General features: G+C 48.7%; 1 protein-coding gene across 1 annotated transcript in view; it reads left to right on the forward strand.

Annotated features, from left to right (window-relative positions):
• GNA14 (G protein subunit alpha 14) overlaps positions 1-12438 on the forward strand; it is a 185242-nt gene extending 172804 nt beyond the window's left edge. Inside the window, exons 3-7 of the mRNA XM_038527036.1 lie at positions 2419-2573; positions 5000-5128; positions 7187-7316; positions 10337-10490; positions 11381-12438. Coding sequence (XP_038382964.1) covers positions 2419-2573; positions 5000-5128; positions 7187-7316; positions 10337-10490; positions 11381-11571 — 759 coding nt within the window. The 3' untranslated portion in view covers positions 11572-12438. The remainder of the gene's footprint in view (positions 1-2418; positions 2574-4999; positions 5129-7186; positions 7317-10336; positions 10491-11380) is intronic.
• The last annotated feature ends 229 nt before the right edge of the window (positions 12439-12667 follow it).

Raw genomic sequence — 12667 nt, forward strand, 5'->3', positions numbered from 1 at the left:
TGCCCTACCAGCCCTCTGCATATTTTTGTCAGGCCATTCTGGATTTGGGTGACAAAATGACTCCTGACCACAGAACATTTCCAGAGAGAGAGATCACAGAGAGGCAAGTCAATGCATTATGTGACCCTAGATGGGGCAGAGGAGAGACATTAAGGGGACAATGGACACACTTGGGATAAGGTTTCAAGAAGCGATTACATTATTGTGTCTGTGTTAGTTTCTGGGTTTTGGTCATTATCCTATGATGTTATGGTCCACTGTCCCATTTTTAGGAAATCACACCAAAGTCTTGAGTGGTAAAGAGGCATTGTGTCTGCAACTTCCTCTCAAATACTTCAGGCAGAAGGTCTTTGTGTACATGTGTGCCTGGCACACATTTGGCGGGATGGGATGGATGATAAGGCATGGTCATAAACTGTCAACATTTGGGCCATCCTGAAAGGCACAGAGGAACTCTTGTACCATTTCTCCCACATTTTTGTGAGTATTAAATTATTTCAAAATAAAAAGAACCATCTTGACAGGTAGGTGAGACCTAGCTGGGAGAACTCTAAATGTGGAATATGTACGTCTAGGCTCCTTGAATTCAGTTGGTTCCAAACTCAGATCCTAATTGTTGGGTTTCTAAGGAGACTGAGGTCTACTGCAAGTCAGAGTCCCTCCATACCCTTTCGGGTCCTTAGACATCCCAAAGGCACTAGGAGAACTCAGGGTCCTTATTCCCCATCCAGGGTACTTCCCACTAACCCATTATGCCAAGAGCTGTTGGAGATTCTACAACTGGGATCCTCTCCCTGCCAATGATCCCACAGTCCAGGGGAAGAGTTTATATCCACTCTTGATGGGTAGTGGTACAAAGCCATGTGGACTTCATCACAACCCTCCTTTCTAGCCCCAGAGTGGAGTAAATCTCTACGATCTCCCTTTTCTCCAGCTTCCTGTTGATTGTTAATGAGGATGAATAATGCAAGATATGAGCAACTTTTCAGGGAGTACCATATACACATGTGCAGATCACAGCTGCCAAACAGATGCTTTGCCGACTCACAGCTGCTGGCAAATAGCCAGCTCTGTGTGATGTCATTGCCCTGAGATGTGGCAAGGTGGGGGAGCAGAGGAGGGCCGAATTCCTCTCTCTGTCTCAGCAGGATTCTCTTGTCTGTGCAACTTGCAGCCAAGGGATGGGATGAGGGATCTCTGTGGCCAACACACAGACATGCTGAGGATGTAAGGCAATCATACTATTTTCATTACCTTGGGTTTGGCAAGATTTCTGGCCCCATGCTAACCTGACATCGATTAAATGAGATAATGTGTATACACCTCTTGGCACACAGGAAGTGGGCAATAAATGATAACTGATATAATAGTAATAATTACAGCAATAATCTTAAGTGCTGTAATAATGGAGCAGTAGTATTAGAGCAATAGTTATTTAATGGGAGTAATAATAAATATAATATTATGACAATCATTGGCATTGGGGGTTGAAATGGGAGTGGCTTTCCACATCTTTTTTTTTTTTTTTTTAAGATTTTATTAATTTGAGGGATGCGTGGGTGATCCTGGAGTCCCAGGATCAAGTCCCACATCAGGCTCCCCACAGGGAGCCTGCTTCTCCCTCGGCCTGTGTCTCTGCTTTTCTGTGTCTCATGAATAAGTAAATAAAGTCTTTTTTAAAAAGATTTATTTATTTGAGAGAGAGAGAGAATGAGCACAAGCAGGGGAGCAGGAGAGGGAAAAGCAGACTCCCTGCTGAGCTGGGAGCCCCACACAGGACTTGATTTCAGGACCCCGGGATCCTGGCCTGAGCCGAAGGCAGATGCTCAGCTACTGAGATGCTCACCCGGGTGCCTGCAAAGGGGTTTTATCAGTGATGTATGACGATAAATGAGCAGACTGAATGGGAACTCTCTGTACTTTCTTAGTCTTGCTGTGAACTAAAACTGATGTAATAAGGAATAGACTCTACTAAGTTATTTCTAAAAAAAAGAAGAGAGGAGAAAGCAAGCCGAGCGACACACCTGGCTGGCGATGCTAGTGTCGGTCTGTTCTCGGGGGCGAGGCTCGCGCTTCCCGCTGCGCCGAGGTGGGTGCACGCGCCAGGACAAGGAACGTGGTTACCTCCACGTTGCCCTGCCGCTATGCTGACCTTCAAAGGACACTGACGCCCCATTGCCCTTGGGTTTCTCTGTTCACATGTGGGTGTTGGGTGCTGGTGGGACGGGCCGGTCTGGGTGAAGCGGCCGCGTCGCCTGCACCGGCGGTGGCTGCAGCTGCGGGGCAGGCGGGCGGGGGACGGGGGGACGGGGGGGACGGAGATCTAACCTAGTCCACAGGCCGGGGGCCTTGTCCCCGGGTCACCACGGGGCGCTCCGTCGTCTCCGCCCAATGCAAGGTTCTCTCTCCTTCGCGTAGGAAAATGCGCAGCTCATCAGAGAGGTGGAAGTGGACAAGGTGGTGGCCCTCTCCGGGGAGCAGGTGGAGGCCATCAAGCAGCTGTGGCGGGACCCGGGGATCCAGGAGTGCTACGACAGGAGGAGGGAGTACCAGCTGTCCGACTCCGCCAAGTAGTGAGTACGCGGCGCGCCCCCGGGGAGCCTGGCCCCGCAAGATGCTGCCCGCTGGGGCCCAGCCGGCTGCCTCCAAAACTGGGCGCGGGGCGCGGGGCGCGGGGCGCGGGGCGGCGTCGCCCTCGGGCTCCGGGGTGCCTGGCCGCGGCCTGAGCACCGGGGCCGCCCCACATCCCCGTCCTTCGCCCTTCTCCACGCCTCTGTCTTTTTCACTGAGAGGCTCCATCAAACGTGGGGTCCCTTTAAGGGGCCTCATCTCATTTGGGGCGCTGAAATCTTCTGACTTGAAGTCGGACGGCCGCTGCCCCTGGCTCCCTGGCTCCGGCCTTCCTCCTCCTCCTCTCCCCTCGGCCTTCGGTTTCCCGCCCGGCGCCCGCGGGATCAGCCGCGCTCCCACCTGACCTCAGACTCGAGACCCGCGGAGCCCGAGGCCGCGGCGGTGGCCGATCCGGTGCTGCCCTCTCGTGGGCAACACGGGTTCCGCAGGCGCGGCGCGGGGAGGCCGCCCAGGCCGCGAGCCCTTCCTTTGCTTGTCGACGCCCCGGGAAGGCCTACACCCTGTCTTTTTGATTCACAAAGCTCTAGCCTCAAATCCTTGCTCCCTAAGGTAAAATGAAATAGATGGGCCTGCGTGCACACGGAGGTCACAGAATTTCGTTGCTTTAAGAATTTCTGGAGGCAGTGCGTCCGTCCGCTAGGTCACTGGACAAACGGATGGGTCGTGCCCCTTCGTGAAGAGGCGATTCTCCCTGCTTCTGCAGCTCGGCTCTTCCCCCGTTGCCCCGCGTCCTCTCGCATCCTCTGTGGGCCCCAGAATCCCACCCCCTTCCCTTTGGGGGTTGCCCTCGGGGCTGGTGTGGGTACGTGGGTCACCCCAGTCGTCCCAACACGGCAGTGGGCAGGAGGGAAACCTGCGCTCTCACCTGCAGTTTCAGTGGCCTCCCTTTGCTGCTAGTGCCAGGCTGAGTGGGCTTTTTTGTTCGAATATTTTATTTATTTATTCATGAGAGACACACACAGAGAGGCAGAGGCACAGGCAGAGGGAGAAGCAGGCCCCATGCAGGGAGCCCGACGTGGGACTCGATCCCGGGTCTCCAGGATCGCGCCCTGGGCTGCAGGCGGCGCTAGACCGCCGAGCCCCGCGGGCGGCCCCCAGGCCGAGTGTTTAGTGCCATTGACCCGGGCTTGGCACGACAGGTCTGAGTGCGGGAACCTCTCGGTGCAGCAGAGCAGCCAAGTGGCAACAGGAAGTAGCAAGCCGGGGAAGTGCTGGGTCAGCTCCGGAGAGAGCCGAGAAGGAAGGCAGCGTCCCGGGGAGGGCGGGGGTCGGGGGGGGGGGCTGCCCTGGCCCTGCGGAGCGAGAGGCCGCTCCAGGTCGGCGAGGGCTGCTGGGCGGGTCCTGGGGACTGGCCGGGGCCCCCGCTGGAGATCCGTTTGCAAGAGCCCCGCTGGACCCGCTGGAGATTCAGGGGAGCCCAGAAATCCGGGGCTAGTGCCCTGAGGGGAACGTGGGCAACGGCTGGGGGCCGAGCTGCGGCGGAGCCAGGGGCCCTCGGACACCCAGCGGTGCCCGAGCCGAGCGGCGGAGTCCAGGGCGGCCTCCCCAGCCGGCACCTGCTGCGCCCCCTGCCTGCACCCCCGGGCTCCCCGACATGCCACCTGCGGCCCCGCAGCCCTGGGAGGCGGCGAGGCCAAGCCTCCTGTGCGGGACGCCCTGGGTCACCGCCCCCGTCACTGGCCAGGGCCGAGGCTGCAGTTCTTCTACTCAGAAACGGCTTTTATAAGACCTTACAGTTAAGAGGTAAAACAAAGTGTATTCTCCTTTTACTGCAGAAAAAGTGATTTGTTTTCAGCTCAGGCGTTTAATAGGCAGCCAAAAATAATCCGAGACAAGTTTTGGCTTATTTTAGATGTGTAATTTCCCAACAAGCCGTCAACTTTTTCTTGTTGTTTTGAAGGGACTTTGAATTGGCCTGTTTTATACCCTCGGATTCTCATAGAAACTAAAATTCGTTGAGCAAAGCCTTCAGGAACAGCATCTACTTTCTATAATGTTGGGGGATGGGGGTGAGTGTTGGGAGGGGGGAGGCAGCTGAGAGGTCAGAGACCCCACCCCAACATCCTTTCCTTCTGACCTGCTGGGTCCCTCACCGGCTGGGGAGAGAGAAAGCTTAGAGCTGCGTGAAGACATGGCCTGACTCATAGATTTCCCGGAGGCCTCATGGAAGCTCCTGATCCATATCCTCTCCCCAACACTCATAGCTGGGGTGGACAGACCCGGTCCAGAGCCACCTCTCCAGAAAGGCACTGATGGAATCCACGAAGCCGAGTGGGGGCACTGTGAGTTGGGGTGTCTCCCCTGGAGTGGGATGGTCGTTTCTCCCATTTCTAAAATGAGTCTTGGGCTTGGCTGTCTGATATCCCAGTTACCTGACGGACATTGACCGGATCGCCATGCCATCATTCGTGCCAACACAGCAAGACGTGCTTCGTGTCCGAGTGCCCACAACTGGCATCATCGAGTATCCGTTTGACTTGGAAAACATCATCTTTCGGTAAGACATTGGAATGTGTGTGGCCTTGGTAGCCCCCAAATGGATTCTTTTTTCTTAAGATTTTATTTATTTATTCATGAGAGACACACACAGAGAGGCAGAGGGAGAAGCTGGCTCCATGCAGGGAGCCGGATGTGGGACTCGATCCCAGGACTCCAGGATCAGACCCTGAGCTGAAGGCAGGCGCTAAACTGCTGAGCCACCCCGACGTCCCTCACCAAATGGATTCTTAAGTGCGTTATTCCTAAAGTGGTCTGTCTCATAGAGCCATAGGGCGCTCTCCATCATGCAATGTTTAGAACTACAAGAGGACTCAAGTCCTAGAATGGAGAGGAACTCACCTTCCTATCCTCTTAGAACAGAAGTCTCCTTACTGAAGTCTGGAATGACCCTTATGTGTAAGACACACACACTTCCGTAACTATGAGTTGAAATACTGATGTCTTTTCCCTAAACTTGAATATTTCTCTTCCCTTAGAGTCCCTTCTCTAACATTTATCTGTTAAGAAAAAACAAAGAATCAGTACAAAAAGTGTATTAAAAATTACATTATATGTGTGTGTGTATATATGCTACACATATATGTACACTACTGCCAAAAGTGTATGAATTTCCACATACAAATATAAGAAGTACTTTTAGGATGACTTTAGTAGATCTTCACTGCATTTAATTATGGCACAGAGTGAAGGACATGGTACAGAGGCACAGCACTTTCAAAGCATTTTCGTATTTCGTTCCCCTGCTCATCAGTTATTACGTTATGCTTTTCTAGTCAAGATGATGCAGGTCCGATCCTGCCATGCTGGATTCTGTCTGTAAACCCCGTTCCATCTCAGGGCTTCCAGAGCACTGTGGCACTGGGGAGTCCTCTGGTTGAGCCACTTGGAAGTCCACATGTGAGTGCCCATGAATTTATGACATTGACCTTTTTCAGAATCGGCGAGGCTTGCTGCTTCCAAAACCTGGCTCTTCTGGGCAGCCTTGGTGGCAGCGGTTTAGCACCGCCTTCAGCCCAGAGCAGGATCCTGGAGACCTGGGATCGAGTCCCACGTCGGGCTCCCTGCATGGAGCCTGCTTCTCCCTCTGCTTGTGCCTCTGCCTCCCTCTCTCTCTCTCTCTCTCTCTCTCTCTGTCTCTCATGAATAAATAAATAAAATCTTTAAACAAAACAAAACCTGGTTCTGGTCCACAGATGTATTATTCTCTTTGGCCCCCTTGCTGTTCTCTAAGCAGCTTTTGAGCCAGTCTTAGAAGTGGTCCATTGTGCTTACAGCATTTGATATTTAGCTCCTCTTGAAAGGTTGAGGGTCTGGTCGCGGTGTGCCTGCACTTCTGTTCAGCAGCGGTTGGCTGCAGCTCCATACCAGTCAGCCCTCCAGAGGGGGTCCCTAGCATTCTCGAAGGTGCCTACTTGACCATTTCCATGAACTGCCTGCCTCCTGGAGCATTGGAGCTTACGAGCCATCTTTGGGCTGTGATTCTCTCTAGTCTTTCCCAAAGCCCCGGCTAAAGCCTTTGGATTGCCATACAGGACAGAGGAAACTTGCAGCTCCTTGTAGGCCAGAAGGGGTAGCATCCATGTAATGCAGAAAGGATTCATGGGTAAATCTGAGGAGTGGTGAAAAACGGGCAGGGTGAGGGCCTGGAGGCAGCCGGTGGACCTGGAGGATTGCCCGCCTCTATGTCCCTCGCATGTCTAGTGTCCTGGCACTCTACAGTGGTTGGAGCGACACCTAGGTGGATGCTTGTGCTTTCTGTCTGGACCAATGCAGCAGCTTCCAAACCAGTGTCCCTGAGCAGGCTCCCCGCGAGTGACCTCTGCTGCTCTCTTCAGTAACTTCACTTACATTCTGTGCTTCCTTTGCTAGGAAACACCTAGGGTTCCTCTCTGCCAAAGGGAGTGGTGCTCACACACTTGCATCTTAAGACCCCCTTTCACTCAAAAAATTATTGAGGACCCTAACGAGTGTTGATTTCTACAATATAATGATTCCTGTCCTTTTTCTCCAAAGAGCCATGTATGCCGACCTTTGAAATGCTGTTTCTATCCAACAGGATGGTAGATGTTGGTGGCCAGCGATCTGAAAGACGGAAGTGGATTCATTGCTTTGAGAGTGTCACCTCCATAATTTTTTTGGTTGCTCTGAGTGAATATGACCAGGTCCTGGCTGAGTGTGACAATGAGGTATGCTTGTAGCTATGGAAAACAAAGACCTGTTTCTGCAGTTTGCAAAAAGCCAGCCGCTCTGGCATTAGACTCTTGTATAGGTTAAACTGTCTTACTATTTGAAGTGTAGTCTATGGAGTAGTAGTAGCACCAGCATCATTTGGGTGCTTGTTAGAAATGCGTGCCTAGTCAATCGACCCACACTGAATAATTCAGAACTTGTATTTTAACGAGTCCGGTAATTCAAATACACATGGAAGTTTGAGAATTGCTGGCCTGGAAACCTGGTTCTGAAAGTTAGATACACACTAGAATTCCCAGGGGATCTTTTTTTTTTTTTTTTTTAATTTTATCTATTTATTCATGAGAGACACACAGAGAGAGGCAGAAACAGAGGGAGAAGCAGATTCCCTGCAGGGAGCCCGATGTGGGACTTGATCCCAGGACCCCGGGATCACACCCTGAGCCGAAGGCAGATGCTCAACTGCTGAGCCACTCAGGTTCCCTCCTGGGGGATGTTTAAGAGGAACCTGGCATGTGGGTCCTGATATAGTTGGGGTGGGTGTGGGCTGAGCCTGGGATCTAATCTCCTATATTGCCAAGGGTGGAACCACTCAAAAGCATTGGTTCTCAGCCTTGGCTACATATTGGAATCCCCTGGGGAATTTTAAAAACAGACCATCTTTTGGACCTCACAGTAGGGACTTGTGTTTCCTAGGTTTGAATCGGGGGTGTCTTCTCTAAGCCCCTTGGGGGTGCTAATGGACAGCCAAAGTTGAGCAGTACTATTTCTAAGAAGTATCTGAGAACAGGCTTCCCAGTCCATGGTGCTCCCAAGTTAGGTCCCTAACTGAGTTGGGTGGGGAGTGGAGCCAGGTGCTTAGATCTGGCCTGACCCCCCTGGTCAGGCATTCTGTGTCCTCTGCAGAGCCGCCGTAGTGCTAGCTGCATGGAATGGCATTAACCCTATCTGCCCAGAAAGTGAGAAGAGCCATCATTCTCACTTCTTTGTGAGGTGGGGCTGCATTCTGTGGGATACCATCGGCCTCCCCTGGTCTTTTCCTTACCCTTCACGAGATATCCTGACCTCATAGAAAGATGTCTCTCTTGCTTCTAGGTGGTGGGTAGTAAACCAGTAAAGAACGCTGCCCAGGATTAGGCAGTCACCATGACCAAATTATATCTTGTATTTCTTGAGAGCAGGCTTTTCTCTGAGGAGCAGAGTTACATTAGCTAATTAGTGGAGGATTAACCCATTTACTGGTGTCTATAGCAATCTTGGCTGCCACCCAGCTCTTCCAGGGGAGACACTTAAAAAAAAAAAAAAAGTAAAGGCATCAAGTTATCAATATGAAAAATGAGCTCCAAATTCGTCTCAGGATTAATGATGTTTCTCGGGAAACTCAGAGGACTATTCAGGTGGGCAAGGGACCAGTGCCTCAGCCCAGTATGCTTAGAAATTAGACATTTTCTCTTCTCTTAAAAATTTGGAGAAAAATTCTTCTTCAGACTTGCCCTCCTGGGTGTAGATACGTGGTGTCCACTCATGGGGCTGTCCAGGAATGGTTTCTTCATTTACAGTTGACCATTAGACAACACAGGTTTGAACTTACACATGGGCTTTTTTTCCCCCCTAAATATGGTACAGTACATGTATTTTCCTTATGATTTTCTTCATATATATATGTATGTATATATATTTATCACCAGCTTACTTTAGTGTAAGAACATGGATGTAATATCTGTACTGTATAAAATATGTGGGAACCAGTTGTTATTGGTGAGACTTCTGATCAGCGGTAGGCTATTAGTAGTTAAGCTTTTGGGGGAGTCAAAAGTTATATGCACATTTTCAGCTGGTCAGCACCCCCACTCCTGCATTGTTCAAGGGTCAACTGTGCTGTAGTTCCTTGGAGATCATTACTGATCATAATTTTTTTAAAAAGCTTTAAAAAACAACTGAAGGGTTACCTCTCTGGTAATAAATCCCATCTTAATTGACAAAAATGTACTAAATAGGAGAATGAGCCTCGGTATGCAGAAGTTGCAGGGAAACAGATTTATCGCAAGTCCCTCTGGAGTGGGTGTGCAAGGCTTTCATGTTTTTGCCTGATCTCTTCCCTCTATAAAGTTCTTGTTTCTTTACTCAGGTGTGCCTGGCTGGCTCAATCATATGCTCAGGTGGGGCATATGACTCTTGATCTCAGGGTCAGAGTTAACTCAGATCTCAGAGTTAAAGCCCCACGTTGGGGCTAGAGCTTACTTATAAAATATTTATTAAAAAATACTTCAGAGCAGAGTGCAATCTAGAACAATTATTGTCAACCAGAGATTTCTGTGCCCTGTCCAACCTCCCTAAATTAAGAACCTTTGATATATTCTTGCCAATGTCTACTGTTAAGAAATTTTTAGTTTTTCTACATAATTTTGACCAGGTCGTACTATTACATAGGCTTGGGACATGATTTAAATTTGTGAACAATAGTATGCTCATCCATAAAGTGGGGACCCTGCTCCCCTAGTAGACCTCGCCTGTATTACCCACCTGTGACACGTGGCTGGAGCAGGCACCCAATAGCGTTAGTGCCTTGCTCTGTGTGACCAACTCCTGTGGGCAGTGGCTGTGCTGGAGAAGCCTTCCTCTCGTGGTCTGGAAGCCCATCCCCAGTTAAAGCGGTGTCTCTGGTCTAAGTTATGCACTTCCCCCACTTAGTAACCCCCATAATTAAATAGAAAACTTTTGACAAATATGGGTATGAACCTTTTTCCATTTTATGTGTTTATTTGGGGGTGCTGCTGCAGAACAGATCCAGAAGGGGTGATAAGAGCCAAGTGGGGAGTCAGGGGGAATAGAAATAGGCTATATAATAGAAGCACCTGGTGTCCTGGGGGGCCCTTTGTGCTCACCTGCTCCAGCAGACAGTGGTGTGGAGCTGGCAGCTAGGGGAGGGGACACATGGTGGAACCAGCCCTTTGGCCTGTTGCTTCCAAAGTTTGTTTTTTCTTTATTAACCCTAAGTTCCTTGTTTCTCACTTAGAACCGCATGGAAGAAAGCAAAGCCTTATTTAAAACCATTATTACCTACCCCTGGTTTCTGAACTCATCTGTGATTTTGTTCTTAAATAAGAAGGATCTTTTGGAGGAGAAAATCATGTACTCTCATCTAATTAGCTACTTTCCAGAATACACAGGTGAGTAAATGTCCCTGCTGCCCGCCCTGGCACTCAGCCAGCAATATTTACAGGGCCCCAGGGGTCTCTGCCTCTAACAGACTTTCTCACAGGGGTTCCAGGTACGTCCCTCTTCTTTCGCCTCAGCATCTCCACACGTGCCAAACCCATTAGTGAACTCTTTGTCCTCCAAGACCCAGCTCAGGCACATCCTTTTTGGGAGCGGGTGGGGAGTCCTGCTCATGCTCCCCGTGCTCGCTTGGCCTTCACTCCATAGTGCTGTGTGTGCAGCTTCTGAGGCAGAGGCTGTGCTTGGTCTATCTTTGCCTCCCAGACCCTGTCAGAGCACCCACTCCTTCTTATGTGTAAGTTACCGTGGCAGCCTCCTTCCTGGGCACATGGTAGATGCTGAAGTTTTTACACAGAGGACCAATCCCAGGCTGCAAAGTTTTTATGTCCTGTTGCTAATTATTTCTGGTACGGGAGGTCTCAAACAGCAGCAAGTCTGATACTGATATATAGAGTACTGTGGGGTAGCGCCCTTTTTCCTTTTATTAACTGCATGGGCCATGTGGTTGAGAGACCTCACCCTTTAAAATCAGACTTGTTCATGTTCCCACATTCTCCCCTTTCCTGCTCCTAGTCCACTTCTGTCTGCCTGAGTGGCCCAAATCAGAATGTTTAATTGGGTCACTGTTTTTCAACAATTTGCTTTAAAGTACACTTTTTAGATAGCAGTGGATGCTTTAAAAGTCTCTCTTACGGGTTCATTAGGAGATATAACAACACTCCAGGGAAGCGATTCTCTAGAAATAAGAGAACTCAAAGAGGGAGTCCATCAAAACTGATTTGGGGAGGACTTGGTAGTTAGTATCTTTCTTCTTTACTCCTGTAACTGCACTCTTGACTAGGACCCAAGCAGGATGTCAAAGCTGCCAGAGACTTTATCCTGAAGCTTTATCAAGATCAGAATCCTGACAAAGAAAAAGTCATCTATTCTCACTTCACATGTGCCACAGACACAGAGAATATCCGCTTTGTGTTCGCTGCTGTGAAAGACACAATTCTCCAACTCAACCTTAGGGAATTCAACCTGGTGTAGAAGCTGCTGCCTACTCCTCACCCATTCCCCGAGACAGAACCTGCAAGCTCCTCACATTTTATTTGCAAGTGCTCGTGACATCAACCCACCCCCTGGCAGCACCAAGTCCATCACGCAGGCCACAGGGACAGGTGATGGACCTTGTGAGATATTTGAGTAAAGCAAACTTTTTCAAAGTCTTTATTTCTAAATTGTTTTTATATTTCTTTTCTTGACTTTTGGCTATAAGATTTCATGTAAGTTTTGAATTTGATATTTTATAGAATTTTTTAAAAGCCACTGTGATTTACTATTTTTTTTTTAAGTTAAAGTGTGTTTAATAATAGTCCTTAACACATCCTGTAATGGAGGGATCTGTTAATTTATAGATCATGCCTTGAGACCTCTAGGATTAATTTTTTTTTAAAAGAAAGTTAATGGGTTTGAAGCTTTTTATTCAATCTTTTAACTTTGAGATTCTAAATTGAATGTTTTTCTCTTTGTGCTGAAGCATGCATTTAACATGTCATCAAAAGATTTTTAAAGTTTTTTTGAGTTAAATATTTCTTTTTTTTTAAATATTTCTAAGCCACATTCATGACTGTATCAGTATATCTTAATTTTGCCATATTTTGATCACTATACAGCCAAAGTTGACATAAATGGGCTCTAGATAGCATATATGTTGTGTTGATGAAATGTGTATCTGTGTGTATATATGACCAAGTCTTGTAAACTTATGAAGTGGCTGAAAGCCTAAGTTGTTTAACAAATGTAATGTAACCCCTGCCAAAGTTCCGATGGCCACCACAGATTTGCTGTTTGAACCACAATATGCTGTGCCTTTCTGAGGAGGCTAAGAATATACCATCTGCCATTAGCATTGGATTATGTTGTGTTTCTTTGTGCTTATGGTTGATTGATATACTATGAAAGTCACAGCATTTTTCTAACTCAAACTTTCTAAATGTCCTTGTAGGGAAGGAGAAATAAATTTCCTTTTACCTTCTTGGTTCCTGAGATCCCCAAACAGATTAGGGAAAACAAAACACATTAGTTTAATCATATGTGTGCCTCTGTATACAGGAGAGATAACGAGATGAACTGAGTAACTTTC

The sequence above is a fragment of the Canis lupus genome, chromosome 1, assembly GCF_011100685.1.
Source record: "Canis lupus familiaris isolate Mischka breed German Shepherd chromosome 1, alternate assembly UU_Cfam_GSD_1.0, whole genome shotgun sequence".
NCBI classification, from domain to species: Eukaryota; Metazoa; Chordata; class Mammalia; order Carnivora; family Canidae; genus Canis; species Canis lupus.